Source organism: Pongo abelii, chromosome 7 (genome assembly GCF_028885655.2).
Source record: "Pongo abelii isolate AG06213 chromosome 7, NHGRI_mPonAbe1-v2.0_pri, whole genome shotgun sequence".
Lineage (NCBI taxonomy): Eukaryota > Metazoa > Chordata > Mammalia > Primates > Hominidae > Pongo > Pongo abelii.
The window spans coordinates 39766363-39782432 of NC_071992.2; the positions used below are offsets into that span (position 1 = coordinate 39766363).

The window sequence follows — 16070 nt, forward strand, 5'->3', positions numbered from 1 at the left end:
CTCAGCCTCCAGAGTAGCTGGGATTACAGGTGCGTGCCACCACACCTGGCTAATTTTTGTTTTTAGTAGAGATGGGATTCCACCATGTTGGCTAGGCTGGTCTTGAACTCCTGGCCTCAAGTGATCCACCCACCTTGGCCTCCCAAACTGCTGGGATTATAGGCATGAGCCGCCGCATCTAGCCTCTATAAAAACATTTTTTTTTTAATTAGCTGGTCATGGTGGTGCATGCCTGTAGTCCTATCTCCTGGGGAGGCCAAGGTGAGAGGATGGCTTGAGCTCAAGAGGTGGAGGCTGCAGTGATTTGTGATCATGCCACTGCACTCCAGCCGGGCAATAGAGCGAGACTTGTCTTTCTTAAAAAAAAAAAAAAAAAAAGACCAGACCCCTGCACTATCTGTCTAAAACTGCCTGCCTTCCTCTCCCCAGATAGACCCCACCACAAGGCACCCTCTGGAGAATAGAACCAGCAAGCTCAATGTCAATGGAGGCCTCTCTCTGGATAATCTAGGTCTAGAGTAAACTTCCTCAGACCTCTCCAGGTTATTAAGGCCAAAAGATCCAACACTGGGTATCTGAGGACTCGAATCACACAGCAATCTGCCTGAGGTCTTTCCAAGAGCTAGAAATTTGGCAAGAAGGGGGCCCCTTGGAGGAGAAGGATGAAAAGGCCTTTGCCTGGTGCCTGCATCTGCGAGTGGGTCAGAGGGTGGGGCATCAGGACCATGTTCTCTGCAGCAAGAAAATATCTCATTTCAAGACTTTCAGGGCTGGAGTCGGTGCTGGGCTAGCCAAACCGGAAGCGTGGGCTGCAGCTGCCCCCCCCACTCAACTCAGCCCTTACCTCCCGGCACACACAGAGGCTGCCTCAGAGAGAGAGGGGTGGGTAGAGAGAAGAGAGAGAGAGAGAGAGAGAGAGACCGAGACCGGGCCTGCATGAAGGGCTCAGGTTAAATGCTGACCGGGCCTGCATGAAGGGCCTGCATGACTGGGCTCAGGGCGGCCTACGGAGGGATGGCAGCCGGTCCCAGAGATAAGCTATTCTGGGCCAGAGGCTTGTCCTTGCCCTCCTCTGGGGCAGGTCCCCGATCTGTCGCTCTGCTCCCGCCCTGCACACGGACACCAGTGCACTTGGCCCGCAGCTGGTCTGAATTTAGATGTGTTGACAGAGAATAGAGTAGTAGGACATTCCAGAGTCCTAAGACTTTCTACCAAAATCAAAACGAAAGTATCTCATTAATAATTTTATATTGATTACATATTGAAATAACATATTGGATACGTTGAGTTAGATCATATATATATAAGTATATATATATACACACACACACACATATATTTTTAGAAACAGAGTCTTGCTAGGCTGGGTGAGGTGGCTCATGCCTGTAATCCCAGCACTTTAGGAAGATGAGGCGGGAGGATCACAAGGTCAAGAGATCGAGACCATCCTGGCCAACATGGTGAAACCTTGTTTCTACTAAAAATACAAAAATTAGCTGGGCGTGGTGGCATGCACCTGTAGTCCCAGCTGCTTGGGAGGCGGCGGTAGGAGAATCGCTTGAATCCGGGAGGCGGAGGTTGCAGTGAGCTGAGAGCATGCCACTGCACTCCAACCTGGCGACAGAGCAAGGCTCTCTCTCAAAAAAAAAAGAAAAGAAAAGAAAAGAAAAGAAACAGGGTCTCGCTCAGGCTGGAGTGCAGTTATGCAATCACAGCTCACTGCAGCCTCAAACTCCTGGGCTCAAGTGATCCTCTTGCCTCATCCTCCCGAGTAGCTAGGACTACAGGCAGGCCACCACGTCTGGCTACTTTTTAAAAAATGTTTTGTAGAGACAGGGTCTTGCTATGTTGCCCAGACTGCTCTTGAACTCCTGGCTTCAAGCAATTCTCCTGCCTCAGCCTTCCAAAGCACTGGGATTGCAGGCATGAGCCACTGCACCAGGCCTAAATAACATATGTTCTCAAAATGAACTTTTAGGCCGGGCGTGGTGGCCGTGTCACGCCTGTAATCCCAGCACTTTGGGAGGCTGAGGCGGATGGATCATGAGGTCAGGAGATCAAGACCATCCTGGCTAACACAGTGAACCCCATCTCTACTAAAAAAAAATACAAAAAAATTAGCCGGGCGTGGTGGCGGGTGCCTGTAGTCCCAGCTACTCAAGAGGCTGAGGCAGGAGAATGGCGTGAACCCTGGAGGTGGAGCTTGCAGCGAGCCGAGATCACGCCACTGCACTGCAGACTGGGCGACAGAGCAAGACTCTGTCTCAAAAAAAAAAAAAAAAGAATTTTTATACTGTGTGTGTGTGGTGTGTGTGGGTTTTTTTTGAGACGGAGTTTCACTCGTCACCCAGGCTGGAGTGCAATAGCGCATTCTCGGCTCACTGCAACCTCCACCTCTTGGGTTCAAGAGATTCTCCTGCCTCAGCCTCCCAAGGAGCTGGGATTACAGGCGGCTGCCACCACGCCTGGCTAATTTTTTTGTATTTTTAGTAGAGATGCGGTTTCACCATGTTGGCCAGGCTGGTCTCCAACTCCTGACCTCAGGTGATCTGCCTGCCTCAGCCTCCGAAAGTGCTGGGATTACAGATGTGAGCCACTGCACCCAGCCAACTTTTTTTTTTTTTTTTGGCAACAGAGTTTTGCTCTTGTTGCCCAGGCTGGAGTGCAATGGCGCAATCTCGGCTCACTAGAACCTCCGCCTCCCAGGTTCAAGTGATTCTCCTGCCTCAGCCCTCCAAGTAGCTGGGATTACAGGCATGCACCACCACGCCTGGCTAATTTTGTATTTTTAGTAGAGACAGGGTTTTGCCGTGTTTGCCAGGCTGGTCTCAAACTCCTGACCACAGGTGATCCACCCTCCTCAGCCTCCCAGAATGCCGGGATTATAGGCGTGAGCCACCGCACCTGGCCCAACTTTTAAACTTTTTAAATGTGGCTACTAGGAAATTTAAAATGGGCTGGGTGCGGTAGCTCACACCTATAATCCCAGCACTCTGGGAGGCCGAGGCAGGCGGATCACCTGAGGTCAGGAGTTTGAGACCAGCCTGGCCAACATGGTGAAACCCCGCCTCTACTAAAAATATAAAAATTAGCCATGCATGGTGACGGGCACCTGTAATCCAGCTACTCTGGAGGCTGAGGCAGGAGAATCACTTGAACCCGAGAGGCGGAGGTTGCAGTGAGCCGACATCGTGCCATTGCTCTCCAGTCTGGGCCACAGAGTGAGACTCTGTTTCAGAAAAAAAAAAAAAAAAGAAAAGAAAATTTAAAATGACATGCATTTGCAATGGTTTTGTTGTTGTTGTTGTTGTCAGCTCTCTGTTAAAGAATTTGAGGTATTTGAAGTGGGTTAAAGGCTAAAGAGTTGGGAAAATGTGAGGAATCACCCCCACCAACACCACCTCTGCCCCACGCTGGGCAGAGCTCTCAAACTGAGATCTCTGGTTTTAATATTGAGGTTTTAATATTGAGGATTTGGGAGTTGTCGAATTTTTTTTTTTTTTTTTTGAGACTGGGTCTCACTCTGTTGCCCAGGCTGGAGTGCAATGGTGCCATCATAGCTCACTGCAGCCTCAAACTCCTGGGCTCAAGCGATACAATCCTCCTCCCTCAGGCTCCTGAGTAGCTGGGACTATAGGTACCATGCCACCAGGCCCAGCTAATTTTTTATTTTTATTTATTTATTTATTTATTTATTTTGTAGAGACAGAGTTTCACTATGTTGCCCAGCTGGTCTTGAACTCCTGGCCTCAAGTGATCTGCCCGTCCCCGCCTCCCAAAGTGCTAGGTTACAGATGTGAACCACCGCACCCAGCCCCTTGTCCAACATTTAATGTAAACTCTGGGGTATAGGAAGGGCATGAACTGGGGGTGGAGTGAGGGAGGCTTTGACTTTAAAGTCAGAGCCTGTCACCTGCCAGGCATGATGGCTCGTGCCTATAGTCCCAGCTACTCAGGCAGAGGCAGGAGGATCCCTTGAGCCCAGGAGTGAGGCTGCAGTGAGCTCTAACTGTGCCACTGCACTGTAGCCTGGGTGACAGAGCAAGACCTCATCTTTAAAAAAATTTTTTTAAATTTCTTTTAAAGAGGCTGTCACCACGCAGAGGCCACCCCAGCTCCACCAGGGCCTGATGAGACCTTTAGAGGCCTCTAGAGGCCCTAAGAATGGCCAAGATTATGATTCACCACCAACACCCCATGTATGAAGTGAAATAAAACTATCCTAACCCATAAAATGAGAATAATAAATAAAATAATAAAATGAATTCATAGACGGTCTAATATCCCATATAATGACTACTGTGATGTACTTTTTGACATATCAACATTGTGCGTGTGTGTGTGTGTTTGTGTGTGTGTAAGCATTTTGGAAACTCAGCCAACCTACCCCCGTACCCATCACTTCCCACCAAGAAATGTCACCATTGGAGGGACCATTAGGCAGGGACTGGATGGGTGGGAGGGATCTATGGAGTGGGGAGAAGGAAGGAAGGAGATGAGGTTTCCACCCGTCCCATGGCCCTAGAAAGCCCCTTCAACGCTTTTCCATGCTTCCCTCCATCCTGGCCACTGTCTTCTCCACGAGCCAATGGAATGTCAGCCGTCGGGGGTCTCCCCACTGCCCCTGGTCTGTTCACCCACCACTTCCAGGAAGCTTCGAGGCTCATCTCTTTGCCAGCTCTTCTTAGGGCTTGTTCCTTCCCACTTCCCCCTCCCTTCCAGTCCAGCCTGGAGGCCACTCGCACAAGGAAAGGCCCAGGGCCTGCACCTCTGGCCTTCCGAGGTCAGTTCTCTACCCTTGAGACCAAAGAAGGGAGACCCTTTGCCTCAGCCCAGGGCAGGCAAGAGTTTGGGCGGAGAGGCTCATTAAAGCTTTCTAATAAGCAATTAACTGGGGGATGAGCCCTTTGGCTGGCCTGGATCTCCCTCCTCCCAGCAGGGAGCTTGGCAGAGAAAGGCTGAGTGGGTGGGCGGAGATGAGACACTCGGTCTCTCTTAGTCACTTGGGGCCCCTTTCCTCCTCCCCTAAGTACAAACGAATAAATAAACAGAACCCCGAGGCGCAGAGGCTGAGGCTCAGGCCTGGCTTCCCCTACACTTGGGGCTCCATTGGCTTTCTGCCAAGGCTTCAGAAGGCTTAGGAGGCCAGGGTGCGGCCACTGTGCGCTCAGGCCCTCTGAGATGGGGGCCTGTGAGGTCCTCCGCTCACAGGTGAGAGTGTGCGAGCCTCTGAGGAAGGGCAGCTCCCGCCTGCCTCCAGACCTGCTGGACATCCTGGCCCCGTTCAAGCCATTCTCCCCACCACTCTCCTCAGGATATTGGGTGAAGGGCTTGAGCAAGGATGGAACTGTGAAGGGCATGAGGGGGCACCGAGGGTCAGCCCTGTGGTTCCAGAGTGGAAACGGGGCATCACAGCGCCATGCCCACCTGCTCAGCCCACCTCCCACCTGCACACAGAGCGCCACGTCAGAGCCAGGCTTGGAGGAGACTCAGGGCAGGAAGGTCTGACTTGGAGCTGGGTGGACCGTTGGCTGGCTTCTCCCCATAATCTCCGGAAGTAGAGGGTGGGGCTGCTGCCTCGCACAACTCCAGGGGGCGCCGTTGACGCAGATGCAAGCTGGCCCCACCAGTGGTGAAAGCGGATGCCCAGCACGTAACAGCGCCTTCTCCTGTGTGTTCTCTCTGTCTCTTCAGGCTCTTGAGCAATAACAAGATCACGGGGCTCCGCAATGGCTCCTTCTTGGGACTGTCGCTGCTGGAGAAGCTGTAAGTGCTGGGAAAGGTGGGGTGGAGGAGGGGGGTGGCCGTGATGGCAAGAGGTCACCCCAGGGAAGATGAGGAATGCTGGTCACTGAGTGAATCCAGAACCTGCCGGCCGAGCAGGGCCCGGAGTTAGACCCACTGGGACCCTGCCCAGGGCTTGACCAACAAGGAGAAGCCAGAGAGGCGCTGGTATGGAACGAGAGACCAGCTCCTCCGCCAGCCACGGCGAGAGAAGTGAGGAGCGAGTTCTGAGAAGCTCATTAACGCTCTTTAATGAGCAATTAGCTGTGAGGGCCGAGCTCTTGACTGGCCTCCCCCTCCCAGCTGGGGGCCCAGCATAAAAGGGCTGAGGGCGGCTTAAAGCGACTGACTGCAGCCCTTTTCCGCCTTTCCTACAAACAAATCAACAAACAAAGCCCCAAGGGGGCTGAGGGTGGGGAAGGCCGATCATTTCCAAGCCTCTCCCCCACTCCAGCCCACCCCACCCTGGTTCAGAGCCGCCTGGGCAGTGGCAGCCTTCAGGCTGGCCTTGGCCCTGAGGCTGCCAGGGCACCGCTAGCCGGCTGGAACCTCATTCCCAGAACTGGGGCCCCTGCGTCTGGTGGGGCCAGTGTGGGGAAGAGGGTTATGGAGGAGGAGCTGGTGGCTGTGATTTGTTAGGGAAATGGGGGGGCCCAGAAGCCATGCCCTCTCCGCAGGAGGAGAGTGTTCACGGGGCTCGTGGAGAGGTAGGGTAAGCCCTGGGTGGGAGACCTCACTCAGCCACTTGGGCCACTCACTGAAGCTGCCAGACTCAGGAATGTAATCACCCTCTCTCTAAGTACCCTGCTCCGTCGGTACAATCCAGGGACCACAGCCTGGACCACAGCTCTGGGTCCTTGCGCCTCCACAGAGGAAGCCTGGGCCTCCCACCTCTCCTAGAGCCTGACTCTTGCTTTCTCTCTCACGCCCCCATCCCCTCTCCCATCTCTGCTCTCATCCTGCTAGGCGTTCCTAGTTCCTCTGACAGGGAGGGCCCTTGGCCCCTCTAGCACCATTTTGCCCAAATGGGTCAGCACAATGGGAGACACAAAAGAATAAGGTGTGACGCCTGCTCAAAAAGAGCCCAGGCGATTGCAGCCCAAAGGAGACCACAAACAATGCCATGTATATTAGAATTAAGTATACTGGGGTCTGGGCGTGGTGGTTCTGTAAATCCCAGCACTCTGGGAGGCCGAGGCTGGAGGACGGCTTGAGCCCAGGAGTTCAAGGCTGCAGTGAGCTATGATTGTGCCACTGCACTCCAGCCTGTGTAACAGAGTAAGGCCCTGTCTCTTAAAAACACACACACTTAGGCCGGGCGCGGTGGCTCACACCTGTATTTCCAGCACTTTGGGAGGCCGAGGCGGGTGGATCACTTGAGGTCAGGAGTTCGAGACCAGCCTGGCCAACATGGTAAAACCCCGCCTCTACGGGCATGGTGCTGCATGCCTGTAATCCCAGCTACTCGGGGGCTGAGGCACCAGAATCTCTTGAACCTGGAAAGCCAAGATTGAAGTAAGCTGAGATTGCGCCACTGCACTCCAGCCTGGGCGACAGAGCAAGACTCTCTGTCTCAAAAAGAAAGCAAAACACACACACACACACACACACACATACACACATAGATTAGGGCTCCTGTCAAGTTCAAAGGAGGTATCAGCAAAGTCCAAAGAAGTGTTCACAGGTAATGGAGACACAGTATGGATGTGACATGGTGTTGAGATCTCTCACCATGACAGCAGCCTCATGAGGGAGCCTCCATGACACCCATTCCACAGTAGAAGGGAAAGCCTCTGGCCCCAAACCCCCGAAGCTGGGAGGAAAGAGTGATGGCCTGGCTGGGTTCCTGGGAGTGGGAAGGCACAAATGCCATATTTGGGCAGAAAGGTAGAGCAGGCTGTCTACCAATCTGGGACAAGCTGGAGATAGCAGGGGGACCCGGGATGGTGACAGTGACATTTGCACACGGCTCCATGACTAGGTCCTTCTGACCATCTGCTCTGTGGCTCACAGACAGAGTGGTCTTGATGCACAGAAAGGGCTGCCACCAAGCTGCTATCCAAAAGTCTCCTTGGTGCCAGGCATGGTGGCTCATGCCAGTAATTCCAAAGCTTTGGGAGGCAGGCAGATTGCTTGAGCTCAGGAGCTCAAGACCAGTCTGGGCAACATAATGAGACCCTGTCTCTAGAAAAAAAAAATTTTTTTTAATTAGCCAGGCACGGTGGTATGCACCCATAGTTCCAGCTACTCGAGAGGCTGAGGTGGGAATCGCTTGAGCTGGGGAAGTTGAGGCTGCAGTGAGCCATAATTGTGCCACTGCGCTCCAGCTTGGGCAAAAGAGTGAGACCCTGTCTCTCTAAATAAATAAATAAATAAATAGGCCAGGCGTGGTGGCTCACGCCTGTAATCCCAGCACTTTGGGAGGCCAAGGCTGGAATATCACCCGAGGTTAGAAGTTCGAGACCAGCCTGGCCAACATGGTGAAACCCTGTCTCTACTAAAAATACAAAAATTAGCTGGGTGTGGTGGTGGGTGCCTGTAATACCAGCTACTCGGGAGGCTGAGGCAGGGAGAATTGCTTGAACCCGGGAGGCATAGGTTGCAGTGAGCTGAGATCGCGTCATTGTACTCCAGCCTGGGCGACAGAGCAAGACTGTCTCTAAATAAATAAATAAATAACTAGAAATAAAAGTCCTGTTGGGTGCCAACAAAGACGGAAAGCAGCTAAGCGTTCAAGAGCTCTGTGTCCTCTGCTCAGCCCAGGCTTGGTCTTGGAGGAAGTCTTGGAGTCGCAGGAAACCAGATGTCCTTCCAGGGGTCTTTGGAGGAAGGCAAGCCGCAGTGGCCTCTTCAGCCCCTGCCCTGCCCCTCTTAGGCTGGCACCTCCCGAAATGGCTCTTCCTCCTCCTCCTTAGCACACACAAGTGAGAATGTGCTGCACAGAGCCCCTGGTGGCCTCAGTGACATCTCCCCTTCTTCAGCCTTGCCCCTGACTCCTCGTCCTTCAGTCTCATGAGAGCACATTTTTCTGATGAAGATGAAAAGATGGCCTGTCCTTCTCCAGCACCAAGGCTCTGGAGGCTGCATAGCAAGTGCACCCTGAGCATGGCAGGCAATCAGAAGAACCAGGGCAGCAGCAGCTCACGAGAGGCAGCATCTGGCTTGATGCCGAGTCGTGCGATGTAGGAGCAGCACTAGAGTGGGAATTCTAAACGCTGAGTCCCAGCTCTTGCTCTGTGCTGGTCACCCCATCCATTCATTCTGTAGGTGCTCACTGAGCCCTTCTATGTGCCAGGCTCTGTTCTAGGCATTGGGAGTGAGCACAGGAGATCAGGTGCCTGCCCTCCCAGCCCTTACCTCTACTGATAGGACCCAGAAAATAGCAAATAGATATGTGGTGTGTCTGGAGGCCAAAGTGCAGCAGACAAAAACAAGACAGGGTAAGGAGAAGAGAAAGCAAGAGGGCCAGGGGTGCTATTTTATGTAGTGAGGTCAGGAAGGCCTTGCTGATGACATGCCTGGGCCTGAGACCTGAAGGGATGAGAAAGGAAGCCCAGAGCTCTCAGGAAGGGTGAAGAGAGCAGGCATTGCCATGGCCCCTGGGTTCAGGGAATGCCTGGGGAGTCTGAGGAACAGAAGGGCAGAGCGAGCCAGGGGGAGGTGGCAGGAGACAGGTAGGATGTGATGCCGGGGTGGGTACTGGGGTGGCCTTCGATTCCTCATTATCAGAAGAGCTAGGGTAGATGGGGTGATTTGGGAGGTGCATCATGGATCTAAAATTCTATGCTCCTTGGATGTGTGTGGGACACCCACAGCGCCCATAGGGAGAAGATGATCATAGAACCCAGTGACAGGGCCAGGCTTTCCAGAGGAGGGGCCATCTGGGCAGAAGGGTGTGCCGTGGGCAGCAGGACAGGGATGGTGCTTGTTCAGGGCTGGAGGAGCTCAGGGTCTCCAACGTGGTCACTGATCACTGCTGTATTTATATATACAAATACTTATTATTATTTTTTGAGATGGAGTCTCGCTCTGTCACCAGGCTAGAGTGCAGTGGCATGATCTCAGCTCAGTGCAACCTCTGCCTCCTGGGTTTAAGCTATTCTCCTGCCTCAGCTTCCCAAGTAACTGAGATTACAGGCACACGCCACCACGCCCAGCTAATTTTTGTATTTTTAGTAGAGACGGTGTTTCACCATGTTGGCCAGGATGAGGATGGTCTCGATCTCTTGACCTTGTGATCCACCTGCCTCGGCCTTCCAAAGTGCTGGGATTACAGGCATGAGCTACCGCGCCCGGCCTTTTTCTTTTTTCTTTTTTGAGACAGAGTCTCACTCTGTCACCCAGTCTGGAGTGCAGTGGCACAATCTTGGCTCACTGCAACCTCCACCTCCCAGGTTCAAGTGATTCTCCTGCCTCAGACTCCTGAATAGCTGGGATTACAGCTACGTGCCACCACACCTGGCTAATTTTTGTATTTTTAGTAGAGACGAGGTTTCACCATGTTGGCCAGGCTGGTCTCAAACTCCTGACCTCAAGTGATCCGCCCACTTCGGCCTCCCAAAGTGCTGGGATTACAGGCATGAGCCACAGCGTCTGGCCACGAAGACTTTTTTTTAAAAAGGAATTGATTGACATGATTGTGGGGGCTGGCAGACCCCAAATCTGTAGGGCAGGCCAGCAGTCTGAGAAGTCAGACAGGAGCAGATGCTGCAGTCTTGGGGCAGAATTTCTTCTCTAGGAAGCCTCAGTGTCTGCTCTTAAGGCCTTCAGCTGATTGGATGAGGCCCACCCACATCATACAGGAGCATCTCCTTCACATGAGGTCAGCTGATGGAAGATGTCAACCACATCTACAAAATACCTGCACAGCGACATCTAGATTCATGTGTGATTAAACCACTGGGTACTATAGCCCTGGTCAAGCTGACACAAAACTAACCATCACAACCACTTTCCCCCGAAAAGGAGAGGGCCATTGGGTAATACAGATGCTGGGCCTCCCTCCTGGAGATTCTAATTCATCTGTCCCATGGGGCCTGGGAATTTTTTACACGCTATGCAGGCAATTCTCATGCTCATCCAGGGTTAGGTGCCAGTGGGCAAGATGACCCCTAGACTGAGGGCCTATTCATCAGGAATAAGACTCCACGGGCTGGCATGTAGTTGGTGCTCAGGAAACACTGATCCCTCTGTCCTGTCGAACTCAGATGTCTAGGCTTGGGCGGCTGAGGCCATGGCAACTTAACATCCCACAGTCTATGAGCAGCACGTCCCGTGGGAGGGTTGGGGCCCAGTCTGTTAACTGTAACAGAAGCTCCAGGCTGTTGCAGAATGTGCTTGCATGGCGTCCTTGGCTGAGAGCCCCTTGGGCCTTTGCAAATGGGCTGTGTGTACGTGAGGGGGTCACCTTGTTGGACAGGAGCTGGCAGTAGATCTGCGTGTTGTCTGTTTTGTAATGCAGGGTCCTGAGGCCAGCATGGGCAGGGTGGGCAAGGAAGGGGCCACAGAGCGGATGCCCAGTGGGAATGTGTCAGAGATGATCATCCAGAGAGGCTGGGGGTAGGGGCGGAGATGGGGGGGGCACACATCTTTATCAGCCAGCTAGGATAGACAGGAAGACCTGAAACAGAGCCCCGCAGAAACACCTCCCGGGCTGCCCAGGGAGTGTACAGAAGACCCGCTTTGCACCTCTGGGCCCTCTCTCTCTCCCACCACCCTCCAGCATGGCCAAGACTGTTTCTTGCCCAAAGGAAAGACTTTTGGGGCAGAGAGGAGCTAATGAAAGAGAGCTGGACTCCATTTGGTGTGAAAAGCAGCCTGGAGTGGAATCATCCCTCCTTCTTTTACCTTCCGGTTCCTCTCCCAGCCCTGGGTTACTCACCTGGAAAATAGGGCTATGAGGAGTTGTTACAGGAACAGAGGAAGAGTTCCTTATACAGAACGCACGGCAGCACAGGCTTCCAGTATATGGCAGGCAGTTCCCTTCCCCTCTGAAGATTTCCCAGTTGCTAGATGTTACCCTGGCCGCCTATCATTTGCATAGATTTGCCTACAGTTCCCAGCCTTGGGCAGGCAATTGTGTAGCTGAAATATACATGCTCCAAGTACAGCTGGTGATTCATTCCCTGGGATCCCCTGCCAAGCGGGAGCAGGCCACAGGAAGACTTTTCTGGGGGGCTCTGAGGGTGTCAGTCACAGTAAGATGCCTCTAGACCAGGGACCAAGCCGGCCGGGGCAGACAGACCCAAGAGAGGCCAAGGAAGCGAGACTGCGTGCCTGCCAGTGTATGGGTCTGTGTGGACACCGGCCCCCAGAGGCTCGTGCATGGCTAAAGGAGAGAGTCTGGGAAGGGGAGCCCCGTCAGCCCCGGGATGATTTGTCATTACTTAATGAGATTAATGAGCCCCGGGGGCTGGTATGCAGGGGTGCTGAGGCACTCATTAGAAGCAGATGCTCATGGGAACGAACGAAAGTGGCGGCCTGGGGGTGGAGTGAGGCTCGCCCCATGCCAGGTGGCTTCCATTAATCTGTGGGCGGGGCCGAGGGTGAGGCTGCTGGGCTCTGTCCTTCCTCCCCTCCCCGTCCCCAACAACACCGGGGAGGAATGCCGCAGACAAGCTGCCTGGACTCCGGCACCACTGAGGCCCAGGAGGGAAGGCTGATGTGTTCAGGGACAACCCTCTTGTTGGCCATGGTAGCCCCCATGCCTGGCATGGGGTACATGCTCAATAAATAACCTGTGGATTGTTATCAGAGACAAGAGGGGCCTGGAGGATGGGACTAGAACCTCTCCCTTCCTCCCCTAGACACTTCTATACCTGCAGGGTGTCCTGGCCCACTTCTCAGCCAGCCCCCACTTTCTAGTGAACCCTGGAAGTCTTGTAGGCCCAGGGAAGGCTGCTTTGTGGCCTCCGAACCTATAATTTGGTTTTCAAACCCACAAGCAGGGAGGTCTGTGGGGGCCAGAGGGAGCTGACTCTCTGCAGCCCCACCCTGCCTGTATGTGGGTACACACACACACACACACACACACACACACACACACACAGTCATAAAAACTCACATGCTCTTTAACGGCTCTAGTGAGATATAATTTACGTGCCATAAAAGTTCACCCGTTTAAAAAAAAAGTGTGCAATCCAATGGTTTCTAGTATATTTTACAGAATTGTGTAATCACCATAATCTAATTTTAGAACATTTTCATCATCCGCAAAAGAAACCTTGAATCATTAACAGTCACTCCTCATTCCTCCACCCCCTCTTCCCCAGGCCCAAGCAACCACTAATCTGCTTTCTGTCTATAGATCTATAAATCTGCCTGTTCTGGACATTTTATATAAATGAAATCATGCAATAGGTAATCTTTCATAACTCGATTCTTTCAGCATGGTACTTTCAGGGTTCACCCATGTTATAGCACATATCAGCACTTCGTTCCTTTTAATGGCCAGCTAATATTCCATTGTATGACTACACCACATTTTGTTTATCCCTTCATCTCTTGAATATTTGGGTGGATACTACTTTTTTTTTTTTTTTGAGATGGAGTCTCACTCTGTTGCCCAGTCTGGAGTGTAGTGGTGCAATCTCGGCTTGCTGCAACCTCCTCCTCCCGAGTTCAAGTGATTCTCCTGCCTCAGCCTCCTGAGTACCTGGGATTACAGGCGTGCGCCACCACACACGGCTAATTTTTGTATTTTTAAGTAGAGACGGGGTTTCACCATGTTGGTCAGGCTGGTCTCGAACTCCTGACCTCGTGATGTGCCTGCCTTGGCCTCCCAAAGTGCTGGAATTACAGGTGTGAACCACCATGCCCCACCTTTTTTTTTTTTTTTTTGACAGACAGGGTCTTACTCTGGCGCCCAGGCTAGAGTGCTAGAGTGCAGTGGCATGATCACGGCTCACTGCAGCCTTGACTTCCTGGGCTCAAGCAATTCTCCTGTCTCAGCCTCCTGAGTAGCTGGGACTACGGGCACGCACCACCATGCCTGGCCAATTTTCTTTTTTGGTAGAGATAGGGGTCTCACTGTGTTGCTCAGGCTGGTCTTGAACTCCTGGTCTCAAGTGATCCTTCTACCTCAGCCTCCCAAAGTGTTGGGATTACAGGCTTGAGCTACCACACGTGGCCAGTTTCTACTTTTTGCTACTATGCACAGTGCTGCTGTGAACATTCAGCTATGGGTTCTTGTGTGGATGTATCTGTATTTCTCTTGGATATATACCTAGGAGTGGAATTTCTGGGTCATATGGTAACCCTAACTGTGAAACTGTTTTCCAAAGTGTCTGCACCATTTTACATTCCCACCAGTAATGTGTAAGGGTTCCAGTTCTCCACATCGTCATCAACACTTGCTGGAGTCTCTCTTTTTTATTCAGCTGTCTTAGTAGGTGTCAAGTGGCTTTGATTTGCATTTCCCTTACTGCTGGTGATGTTGAGCATCTTTGTATGGGCTTATTGGTCATTTGTGTGTCTTCTTGGATAAAATGTCTATTCAGATCCTTTGCCCATTTTTTTCAACTGGGTTATTTGTCTTTCTGCTATTGAGTTGTAAGAGTCCTGTATATATTCTAGATAGACATCCCTTATCAGAGCTGATTTTCAAATATTTTCTCTCATTCTGTGATTCTCTTTCACTTTCTTGATGATATCCTTTAAGGTGCAATTTTTTTTTTTCGAGATGGAGTTTCACTCTTGTTGCCCATGCTGGAGTGCAATGGCATGATCTCAGCTCACTGCAACCTCCACCTCCCAGGTTCAGGTGATTCGCCTGCCTCAGCCTCCCATGTAGCTGGAATTACAGGCGCCCGCCACCATATTGGCTATTTTTTTTTTTTTTTTTTTTTTTTTTAGTAGAGGCGGGGTTTCACCATGTTGGCCAGGCTGGTCTCGAACTCCTGACCTCAGGTGATCTGCCCACCTCAACCTCTCAAAGTGCAGGGATTACAGATGTGAGCCACCGCACCCGGCCGGGGCTTCTTAACTTGGGCTCTATGCCCCTCTGGAAATTGTATGCGTAGTGATAGGTGTAGTGATGAGTTTTTCTCGGGCAGAAGTTCATGGCCTTCATAGATCTTCAAAAGGATGTGCTAAGCAAGAAAGGCTCAAAACAACCAATATATAGGAGACCTGCAGGTCCCAAAAATGTCCAAGTCTTATGGTAGCATTTCTCCCGCCCCGAGGGAGGACACAGCTTCTTACCCAGAGGGACCAGGCAGCATCGGCTTCCCATGGGTCCTTCAGGCTCTCAGAGCTCAGCCCAGGGAGCCAAGACAGGCCAGCTCCCGAGGGCACTCCTGGGGGCTGCCTTGTCACCCCGAGGCTCCTCCCCAGGCGGGCCCAAGGCAAGGCAGAAGGCATGCCCACCCTGCATGGAGGTGGAGGCGCCCTCTCCAAGGCCCCAGCATGGCTGGGCTGCGGGAAATCGAGGGCAGGAAGAGGGGCTGGGGCCCGGACGCCGCCTCACTCCCATCTGCAGAGCATCAGTGGGGCAGGCGGGTGGGGGCTTTTGAGGGGGGCCGGGGAGGAAATGAGAATAAACACAAGTGAGCGGGGAGGGAAGGGGGGCTGCGCCTAAGCCCCTTGGCAGCCCATGAAGGGAAGTGACACAATGAGGAATGTGTTTCCCTCTGCCCGTTCCCGACGTGGGGGTGGGAGGCTGAGCCCTGAGAATGGCCAGACCCCAACAGGGGCCAGGGGGCACATGCTGGGACAGCCCCAGAGGGGCAGGCGGTGAGGATGGGGTCTGGCGGCAAAATGGTGGGGGCTGGGCCGGAGGGGTACCCCTGGCAGCCAGGATACTTATCCTGCATCCCTCTCCCTCGGCCAGGGGCCTAGGATCAGTGTCCTGGCACAGTCCCTGTGTGCACCCCACTGGGGGACACCTCCCAGCACACCCCAGCATGGAAGCCATCTCTCCCCTAGGGAACTGGCCCCTTCTGGTGGCCCCTTCCCTTCCTTCTCCAGGGACTTGGGCTCATGGAGGCCGGCTGAGTCCTTCGAGTCCTTCCTATGGGAAGGAGCTGAGGGTGAGGGCTCCCCTGGCCGTGGGAAGGGCTGTGCACAGTGTTTCTGTCCCCAAGCGGGACTGTGCACAAACAGGCCCCCTGGTGGGACAGTACCTCCCCGTCCTGAACACCCATTTCCTCTCCTCCCAGCGGGCAGCCGGCTTGGTTAACCCCCTCCTGCCCAGTAATCCAGAGACGTTGATGAGGTTGTGGTGGGCAGGGCCAAGAGCCTCCTCAGCCCCCCACTGCTGACCTCCTTCTCCATCTGGGCTGAGGGGT

General features: G+C 53.0%; 1 protein-coding gene across 3 annotated transcripts in view; it reads left to right on the forward strand.

Moving 5' to 3' along the window:
• ADGRA2 (adhesion G protein-coupled receptor A2) overlaps positions 1-16070 on the forward strand; it is a 45229-nt gene that overhangs the window by 12123 nt on the left and 17036 nt on the right. For 2 of the 3 annotated variants that reach the window (XM_002818997.6, XM_063726612.1), the window contains exon 2: positions 5695-5766. The exons of the other annotated variant lie outside the window; for it this stretch is intronic. In XM_002818997.6, the coding sequence (XP_002819043.4) occupies positions 5695-5766 (72 nt within the window). The remainder of the gene's footprint in view (positions 1-5694; positions 5767-16070) is intronic. 3 annotated transcript variants of the gene reach the window in all.